Source organism: Artemia sp. Qi Xiang Cuo, chromosome 10 (assembly GCF_049724085.1).
Source record: "Artemia sp. Qi Xiang Cuo chromosome 10, ASM4972408v1, whole genome shotgun sequence".
Classification (NCBI taxonomy): Eukaryota; Metazoa; Arthropoda; class Branchiopoda; order Anostraca; family Artemiidae; genus Artemia; species Artemia sp. Qi Xiang Cuo.
Window position 1 is genome coordinate 47,920,608 of NC_142803.1, and position 10,806 is coordinate 47,931,413.

Here is a 10,806-nt window from a genome sequence, read left to right on the forward strand (position 1 = left end):
GCGGAAAAGTGCTGGCCAGATGACACGTACTCAACACCGGTGAGTGACTGCATAAGCTCATTAATTTCAGCTCGTACTGGCATTGACACTGTCCAGATCAACCTTTGCGTCTAACTAATTCCATTTCCTCTCGTAATTCCCCCGCTTGTTTTCAACAACCTCATTAGTACTTGCTCAATCTTCGCAAAAAAATATCGCTTCTTCGAATCGCAAACATTCCATCCGTGATGTCTTTATACAGCTTCTGGTTACTTTCTTTCAGCTCTTCCATTTGCTGAAGAAATATTTTCACCAACTTCGTTTACAGATTGTGGCCTGCAGCTCCAAAGTAAGGGAGCATCTCAGAGATTGCTTGAAGATACTGCACTCAGTTTCCGGTCCGTTCTGCCAGGATGGCCTTCTTAAAATAAAACATTTAAAAACAGCCTGAGCTATAATAATAATAATAATAACTCTTTATTTCCATAATAGCTTATAGCTAGCAGCGGACGTCAAACAACAAGAAAATATAGCACATGAGATCAGATAAATAAATACAAAAATAAATAAACTTTTTCACAACTTTTTATAGATTTCCTTTTCAACTAGTTCCTCATTATAGTGGTTCACGAAGTATGGAACAAACGATGATCGGTACCTTTTTGATGCCTTTCGGGGTGGGGACAAAGGAGTTGGCACGACGAACTGAGGGCTCCTCTACGTGTTTTTGGCCGACTGATCTGTGATTCCTGGAAATCCTGTAATATTTTGCGATGGACATCACAGCTTAGGCATTTTTTTCCGAAACGCATCGTGAGATCGTGGTGCCTTTCAGATAGTTTCTGAAGCCTCAGTTTCTGCAGGCTGTCCTCATAGGATGTATAATTTGCCCCAAGCATTATTTGGCACGTCCGCTTCTGAATATTTTCAAACTTTTCGGTTTGGATAGCCGTTAGACCTGGGTGCCAAACGGGACAAGTATACTCGGTTTGCGGTCGGACATACATACAGTATAGACTGCGCATTATGTAAACTTGGATATTGAACCGTGTTAGGCATGCAAAGGATTTTAGGCATAGGGAAGCTTTTTGGAGGATAGACTCTATATGTGGATCCCCATTAGGTTTCTTTTTAAAGTTACTCCTAGAATTTTTATTTCATCTTTAGTTGTAAGTCCAGTGTCTTTTTGGGACGGAATCGCAGATTTTAAAAAGCTAACACGTAGAATATGGCTCTTGGTTTCACTAACTGTAAGCATTACATCTTCAAGATTATGCTTTAGCTGGGAAAATATTGATGAGATGGTGATTTCCTCTGCTAGGCTCGCTAAGGTGCGGAATGATATGCTTGACAGGTCGTCAGCAAACTTGTAGCGACTTTTTATATGTACTAGGACAGGGTTAAAAACAATCAAAAAGATCAGTGGTCCTAATTTTTTCCCTTGGGGTGCTCCGCTCCATATTTCTAGGAATTCGGATGCTTCATGCTGTGTGAGTGAAACACATTAGTGTCGATTGTGCAGGAAGCTTGCAACCATTCTCACAAGAAACTGTCGAGCACCCATTTCTTGAGCTCGGTTAATAGCTATCAGGTGTTGGATGCTGTCAAACGCCTTTACTATATCGCTGAGAAGAATTTCTGCGTGTGTCTCTTCATTCTCGAGATGTTTCATCAGACCGTCAAGAAGACATACAAGATAGTGGGTAGTACTATGTCCAGGCCTGAAACCAAATTGACGAGGGTCTAAAATAGCTGCAAGATCTCCAGATAGATATTCTCAGATAAAGCCCTCAAACACTTTGGAAAGGCACGGGATTTTTGAAATTGGGCGCAAATCGTTAGGTGAGAGGGGTATTTTTATTTTAGGAATGGGAGTTATATAGGCTGTCTTGAAGCAATCCGGGAATGTACCATCTATTAGACATTGATTGAAACAGACAGCCAAAATAGGACTAAGCTCCTCAGAGCAATGAGCTATTAACTCAATAGGAATTTCTAGAGGGTAATTACTCTTCCTGAGGTCCAGGCGTTTGAGCTTCTCGCATACTTCATGGGGGCGAAGGATCGGAATTTGTTCAATGGGTCCATTTTCAGGTAGCTCGTCAAGAGGAGGGTGTGTGCGACAAATATTTGAAAAATGTGTGTTGATCATATCAGAACTCAGAGGTTCACCATCAGAGCCGTAGATTGTCAGCTGCGTCCGAGTCCGTCTCCTGGACCTTCTGGTGGAATCTAGAGGGGTTAGACTTCCAAAGCTTGTTAACCACTTGAGCACCAAATTCCTTTTTAGATTTCTTTATTTTGAGACATATGACATTGCGCATTTGTTTAGCCTCATCTTGATATTCCAACTTATAGAGCTCATTTCTCGATTTGATTAGATCCTTAATCTCTTTATCTCTTAAAGCTAGTGGTCGTATAAGGAAAGCTCCAAATTTTCACTAAAGTTTGAATTCACTTTACGATCTTAACGACCACTAGCTTTCGGCTAAAGAAAATTTCAAGCACAAAACCGGTCGAAAATTCGGCTCGGTTTTCACAATCAGCTCGGATTTCCACTATGTGTAAATGCACCATTAGTGAATCTCGAGCAAAGTGGAAAAGAGAAGCACCAGGGAATAGGATGTTAAACTTTCGTCAAAACGGTGTTAGAGGGTTTTAAAACCGAGTTGATAGACCTTTGTCTCCTCTCCAAATTCTGAAGAGCCGTCTGACTCTCTTTTCCTTTTAGAGGATATCTTGATTTCCCCCTCTTTTTCCCTTGTAACTGCAAAATAGGGGGGGGGGGTGAAAGGCTAATGACAGAGCAATCAAAGTAACATATTCATTCTTCTCGCATTGGGAAGAAAACAAGTCTTGCAGACTGCTGTGCAGAATCTTTATTTCTCCCCTGTAAGTGGGGAAATGATGAACGACTTATTACACAGCAATAAAAAAAACACATATTCGATCTTCTTGGGCCCAAGAGCATCAGGAATGCCATTCTCAGCATCAAAAACTACCGGTCGTAGATTTTTAGTTTTCCCCTTTTCCCCCGTTTTTCACCCTGTACCGCCAAGGGGATTCTTGGGGACTTTTGGTAGGTTGTACAGAATTTTTTTCTCAACAAAATGGTGTAAAAATCATTTATATTGCAATTTTGTCCCAGATCGTCGATTTTTTCTGTAGATTTACTGGACTATAAGGAGAAACTCATTTTTAGAAGAAACTGAAAATATTAATTTTAAATATTACTTGACAAGTTAGCAAATAAAAAAGAGTGAATGTGTCTGCAGATAGAAGAATCAGGGGCAAGACAGTTCTCTCTGTAAGACTCGTCCCCCCCCCCCCCAAAAAAAAATATCCTAAAAAAACAAGTGTCGAATTGATGAAATCCGCCCTTTACCACGACCAGCTGGTTATCCACTATTCTCTCCCTCCCCTCTCTGATACAGAAGTAGAAATATTGCATTTTTGAGAAAAAACTATCAGAATTATGCCCTTTTAGATTATTTAAACGAGTTATCTTGAAACTACGTCGAATGTTTCAGATTTCCCTGTAATAAATAAATTGATTTATTTATTCAGTTAGTATTACAGTTAAGACGTTTGCCCTCAAGCTTTACCCTCACCATTTTTTCCCATTTTTTAGGATTAGGTTTTGCCATTTTGTCACAAGTTACAGTGATAATTGGGACACTGTTTAATTTCCAATTAACACACAACATCGTTTTATAATGGTTGAAACCAAAAATCAAAGTTATGCCCATCGAACCACCCATGTCCCTATCCACTGTAAAGGAAGTCAAAATCAGGAACAACTCAATAGATGTGGTTGAAGACTTTACTTATCTGGGATCCATTCTGTCAAGAGATAGTTAGATCGTAAAAGAGCTTACATCTCGAATACTCAATGCGTCAGCAGCCTTTGGGAGGTTGAATAGGATTTGATGAAAGCCAAATATAAACCACCATACTAAAATTCTTATTTACGACGCCTAAGTCAGCACCGTCGATGTCGCTCAGACCAAACATCTTTCAAGAATCGAAGATGTTTCACTGAACTTACTTTGTTAGCAACCAGACCCCCCTGCGTTTGTCACGTGTTTTGCAAACTTCTTTCTCGACGCAGCTCGCAAAGCGCTCTGTTCGCTGCTACGGTCGTCTTCTTTGTATGCCATACGACGTCGCAGCACGGGTTGTGTTTGAATTTGACCCCACCCTGCATGGATGGAAACGACGCCTCTCACTAGGTGGAAAAGCACAACCAACTAATTTTTAGCCTAAGCCCGCATCCCAGTGGAATAGGCCGCAAGCCTGGCAATTGATAGGTCAACCTGGAGGCGTCTGGTCTCATCATTCTCTATGCCGAACCCCTGTCAAGAGCCGTAAGTCAAGTAAAAGAAGTCTAAAGTTGCAAAATACAAGGCCCTCTAAAATAATGTTTCTTTTCATTAATTTTACCTTGTGCTGATGGTGGCGAAATCTTCTGCTGAATACTTTTTGCTTATATGGCGAATATCTGGTTTCTTAGTGTATGAATTTTATTCTCTGTGTTGCCAAGCTCTATTTTAGATATTTTTTTTTCTTTTTTGTATCCATGAACTTTCCCATTGTTGTGGAAAACGTGGTTAGATTTCCTACTTCACCTAGCACTTATAGCTCAGGCATGCTCATCTGCTTGTGCCACTTTTGAATGGGTATGTAATTTGATTAAAAAAAGAACAATTTGTTTTAGGTGTTCAAATTCTTTGCTAGTGGTCCAGTATTTTCCTCATTCTGTTTAACCATCAACTCTCCAAGGAAAATTGTATTTGGAAGCCACGATTTTCACCTTTACTGCATAACACCGGGAGGTACTCTGATTTGGAAACACAGGTTTGACAGCCCTGTCTACTCTACACCATTTGTATTTAAACTTGGGATACGTGAATTAGTAGTTGCAATATCCACCAATGGAGAACTTTGTCTGCTCAATGCAAATTCTGGTGATTGTTTGGCAACTTACTCACTAAGTGGTGAAGTTTTTTCCTCACCGATTGTATGGGCCAATAAAGTTTTTGTTGGCTGTCGAAACAACATGGTCTATTGTTTTTCCGTAAAAGGTCAGTTAATTTTTAAAGTTTGCCAAAGAGCCTCTCTCTCTCCCCTCTCTTTCCCATCTATCTCTCCCCTCTGTTTTTCCCCTATCTTGTTTATTCTGCTGATTTTTCTAACTTGACAGGTGATAAGTGCTCGTTATAAATTTATCATAAAAATTTAATATTTGCTTAATATTTTTGTGTAAAATTCCCTTCTACAATTTTCATACTGATCAAATTTTTGACGTAGTAAATAAGGTAATTAGTGTCCCAATCCCGTTAATGTTTTTTTTTTTTTTTTTTTTTTTTTTTTTTTTTTTTTTTTTACTAAAGTTTATTTGTAAATGTACTAATGTTGCAAATCAGATTTACACCTTGGGCTTTAGTTTTCAAATTAGCTGTGGAGGATACAGAAGTGCATAAAATTTTGATTATGAATATGTCAATAAGTTTTAATAAGAACGGCTGGATACTATTTTTAATCCGTTTGAATGAGTCCTCCTGAAACCGTGCCGACGCATGAATCGACCTCCGCTTGTAGCTATGTCTTCATTAATCTTTAGTTTGGTCGGGATTTTTGTCGTATAGTTATTACTATGTAATCGTTTAGTCTGTGATTATTATGCAAAGACCGATAAGTCTTTTTTAGAAATTGATAAATCTTTTTTGTAATGATTACACAACACAATTTAGAGTTTGAAGGTTCTCGATTTCCAAAAATTGTCTAACCGATTCTATGTACAGTAGCTTTCGTAGTTTTCATCATACAATGTAGACACAATGTTTTGTTTTTTTTATACCAGGGCTCTTCGTATAGAAGTGGTCTTAGAAACTTCGAAAGGGGCTCATTCGATTGGAAATTGAAAGGGCTAGTGCCCTTTTTAATAGTCGAAAGTGATTGAAGAGTAACCAGTCCCCCCCCACTCCCATCATTTTACCAAACACCTCCAATCAAAATTTTGAGATAGCCATTTTGTTCAGCGTAGTGGGAAGGCCTGGAACTTATGTCTTTAAGGATGACAATCCCTCCTACCCCCTTAGGGCAATGCATGTAAGTTATACTAGTTGTCCATTGTTAACGTTTAAGGTTTAAATGGAAGAGGTGGCTACTGTGAAGACAAAAGTTATCGGAGTGATTACTAGCCCCCCCCCTCAAGTCCCCTATTTTCCCAGATGCATTCGATAGAAATTTTAAGATAACCGTCTTGTTCAAAATTAGCTAAAGATCATATAACAAGGCCTTCGGGGTTAAAACAGCCAACCTGAGGGGCAAGGGCTGTAAGCTATGCCCCGGGGGCATATAAGGTTTTTATGGAAGGGGTGGTCACATATACTTTAGAGGAGGCTCATTTAATTGGAAATTGAAAGTTCTAGTTCCTTTTTAAGAGTCAAAAGTGATGGTGGGCAACAAGCCCCTCCCCCCTCTGACGCCCTCTTTTCCCCAAACGTATGTTATCGAAATTGTTAGATAGCCATTATGTTAAAAATAGTCCAAAGATCATATAAAAAGCCTCCAGAGTTTACCCACTTCACCAGAGCCCTGTGGCAAGGGTTTTAAATTATGCCCTGGGGGTATATAAGTTTTTTTTTATGGAATGGGTGGTCGTATAAATCTAGGATTGTGCTCATTTGATTTGAAATTGGAAGTTATAATGCCCTTATTAAGAAGTGTATAATGCCCTTTATAATACTCGTCGTATACGGGTTGTCAAAAGGGCGTAATTTAGGAATGACTGAGTATATTAATTTGAACTTTCAGGAAATGAGATGATCAAATTGACCAAAAGGCAATATTTGCACGCTACTACTACTACCACTACTACCACTAAAACTACTGCTTCCGTAGTGAGTACTGCCAAGGCTGAGAATATTGAAATAAAAATCTGAGGAAAAGTTTATGGGAAAGTTATACTAAATCAAAACATACTATATGCATACAGATTTCTGATATGGGCGTATCAGCAATATTTTTAGAACGGCTTACCGTATCAAAAGGAAACTTTCTGGGGCATCATGAGTGGGATGTTCAACTGGCTGAAAGGCTATTAAAACTGCTGCTACTATTGCTGCTACTACCACTACTACTTTGATTCTAGTAAATATTAAGGCTACGCGTATAAAGCTGAAAATTTGACAGAATATTGAGGGAATATAAAGGGGTGTATGTTGTTAAAAATTGTAAAGTTATTCCAACATTCAAATAGCAAGATAAACTATGGATTCTTACAGAAAAAAACGAAAAGATATAAAATGTTTTTTTCCATGAAAAAGACTGTGTAAATAAAAAACGAACAGAAATTAATTTCAAAAGCTTTTTCCATAAAATAAATTTATTAAACCAAAAATAAGCAGAAATAAAATCGAACAATCTACCAAGCGTAAAACTACCACAAGCCTAATATAAAAAAAAAAACGAACAGAAATTATTAAGACTTCAAATAATTTATTGGAACTAATGCATTTTTTTCAGTAAAGTTTAATCTTTTTCAATAAAAAGAAAAAAAAGTTGTAAAGGTAAATAAAAAACGAACAGAAATTAATTTGAAAAACTTTTTCTATAAAATGAATTTATTAAACCAAAAACAAAGCAGCAGTAAAATCGAATAATCTACCTAGCGTAAAACTACCACAAACCACTATCAATAAATAAATGAAACCGAAAACGAACAGAAATTACAATGAATAACCGAGTCAGTGGTGGATCCAGGGGAGGGGTGAGGGGGCGCGCGCCCCCCAGAACATAGTCTAAAGTATTGTAATTTACATAAGTAAAGCAAGTTTGCGTTAATTATACTTGTTCCTAACGTAAGTTTATCGGATCAAACTATTTTGCCCCCTCCCCCCCCCCTAAAAAAATCCTGGATCCGCCCTTGAACCGAGTCAAACTCAAAATAAAAAAAGTAACATGAGTAGGGCTCACAATCCCCATGCCTTCTCAAGACACGAACATAATTTGCATTTTACTGAAAAAATACATTTTAAATGTTTTATTGGATATGTTTGGGGAAATGGTGGGCGTGGAAGGATTGTTAGTTGCCTTCCAATCACTTTCGACTATTAAAAAGGGCACTAGCCATATCAATTTACAATCGAATGGGCCCTTTTTGAAGTTTCAACGACGCGTTCTATAAAAACCTAATATGCTCCCAGGGTATAATTTACAACCCTTGCCCTGAGGGCTGTGGGGGAGTGTCCTTCTCAAAAACATAATTTCTATCTGGAAATCCACAACACTGAACAAAATTGCTATCTAAAAATTTTTATTGGATGTGTTTGGGGAAATGGTGGGCGTGGAAGGGGTGTTGGTTGCTTTCTAATAACTTTCGACTATTAAAAAGGGCACTAGCCATTTCAATTTCTAATCGTTTAAGCCCTTTTTGAAGTTTCTAAAAACTTTATATGCCCCCAGGCCATAACTTACAAACCTTATTCTGAGGCTTTTGAGGGGGTTGTCATCCTCAAGGACCTAATTTACAGAACTTCAAACTACGTTGAATAAAATGGCTATCTCAAAATTTTCGTTGGATGTGTTTGGGGAAAAGGTGGGCGTGAGAGGTGGGTTTGTTGCCCTCCAATCACTTTCGACTATTAAAAAGGGCTACTAGCCCTTTGAATATCCAATTGAATGATCCTTTGTTGAAGTTTTTACGACAACGCCTTCTATAAAAACCTTATATGCCCCCAGGGCATCACTTACAACCCTTGACCTGAAGGTTGTAGGGGGAGTGTCATCCTCAAAAAAAATAATTTCTATTTGGAAATCAACTACGCTGAACAAAATGGCTATCTCAAAATTTTTATTGGATGTGTTTGGGGGAATGAATGCCGGGGGGGGGGGGGGCTAGATGCCCTTCAATCACTTTTGACTATTAAAAAGAGCACTAGCCCTTTGAATTTCCAATCGAATGAGCCTTTTTTGAATTTTGTAAGACAATGCCTTCTATAAAAACCTTATATGCCCCCAGGCCATAACTTAAAACCCTTGCCCTGAACGCTGTGGGGGAGTGTCCTCCTCAAAAACATAGTTTCTATCTGGTAATTAACTACGCTGAACAAAATGGCTATCTCAAAATTTTGATTGGATGTGTTTCGGGAAATGGTGGGCATGGAAGGGGTGTTAGTTGCCTTCCAATCGTTTTCGACTATTAAAAAGGGCACAAGCCACTCCAATTTCCAATTGAATGAGCCCTTCTCGAAGTTTCTACGACAACTTCTTCGATACGAAGTGCCCTGTTCTAAATGAAAAGATAATAAATGATACATTGTGCCAACATCGTTCTTATATGCCCTCAGGGCATAACTTAAAACCCTTGCCCTGAGGGTTGTGGGGGATTGTCTTCCTCAAAAACATATTTTGTATTCCGAAATCAACAGCGCTGAACAAAATGGCTAGCTCAACATTTTGAGGGAATAATGGGCGTGGGGGGGCTAGTTCCCCTCCAATCACTTTCGACTATTAAAAAGGGTACTAGCCCTTTGAATTTCCAATCGAATGAGCCTTAAGTTTCTGCGACAGCGCCTTCTATGAAAACCTTATATGTCCTCAGGGCATAACTTAAAACCCTTGCCCCGAGGGTTGTGGGGGAGTGTCCTCCTCAAAAAAATATTTTCTATGTGGAAATCAACTACGCTGAACAAAATGGCTGTCTCAAAATTTTGATTGGATGTTTAGGTGGGAGGGGGGGGCTAGTTGCCCTGCAATCACTTTCGACTATTAAAAAGGGCACTAGCCACACCAATTTCCAATCGAATGAGCTGTTTTTGAAGTTTTTACGACAACTCCTTCGATACGAAGTGCCTGGGTATGGAGAAAGAAGAAAAAAATAATAATACATTATGCCCACATCGTTCTTTACTTAGGCAGTGTTTCATCTTTGTTGTTTACCAAGTTCTCCTTAGCGACCGTATTTGTTGCATTACCCGGATTCATAGCCCACAAACGATTCTTCCAAGCTCGATAATTTAATTTTTGTGTGTTGTGTAATTTTTGTGACATTCTATGTCATTTCGATACATTAGGTTAAGGAAATACAGTGAATACAAAGGCCGTACCATGAAGATTTTCTTCTACAGTGAACTCCATTATGTCGCGAGAAATCAGAGATGTCACGAGAAAAAGGAAATGCAAGAAGAAGAAGAAAGGCTGAATTTTTTTCCTTAGCAATTTAAATGCTCTCTTTTCCTTGATTTTAATTTATTGTAGTCTCTAGGAGAGCAGAATATCCTCTATATGCCTGCCCATAAAATTTTGGTTTTAGAATGTAAGTATCCAAAGGTTGAATTTCAACATTTTTTACTGCAACATTCCTAAAAGAGATGAAAAGAGTTCTCTCAAATCTAAACCTCGATTTTGATGATTAATATTGTTATGAAAACCAAAATGAAACGTTTAGATATTATAACTAAAGCGAACACTGTTTTGATTCCCACTCCCGGTGAAGATTCTTGTATCAAATAATTGTTTCTTAGTAACTTTTCTGTTTGTGTTTTGTCCGACTTTTCTGAGTATTATTATTCATAAATTAAATATGAGACCTCAGAGGATAATAATGAAGTCAAAGAGTGGAAATTCCTTAGGTGTAGACGAATTATCTACAAATATTTCAAAAAATGTTGCTAGTGTCAATTCTGTTCCATTGCTTCGTATTTTTAATACATCCATGCTACTTGGGATATTCTCAGAAACATGGAAAGTTACCCGAGTCCCTCCAATTTTAAAAAAGGAGATCTAATCATTCAACTGAACGAGCTATTGCCGCACTTTTAC

The 10,806-nt window shown here is 38.3% G+C and overlaps 1 protein-coding gene across 1 annotated transcript in view; it reads left to right on the forward strand.

Annotated features, from left to right (window-relative positions):
* Aasdh (Aminoadipate-semialdehyde dehydrogenase) overlaps positions 1–10,186 on the forward strand; it is a 98,362-nt gene extending 88,176 nt beyond the window's left edge. The window contains exons 11-12 of the mRNA XM_089095111.1: positions 4,697–5,063; positions 10,059–10,186. Of these exons, the coding sequence (XP_088951237.1) occupies positions 4,697–5,063; positions 10,059–10,063 (372 nt within the window). The 3' untranslated portion in view covers positions 10,064–10,186. The remainder of the gene's footprint in view (positions 1–4,696; positions 5,064–10,058) is intronic.
* The last annotated feature ends 620 nt before the right edge of the window (positions 10,187–10,806 follow it).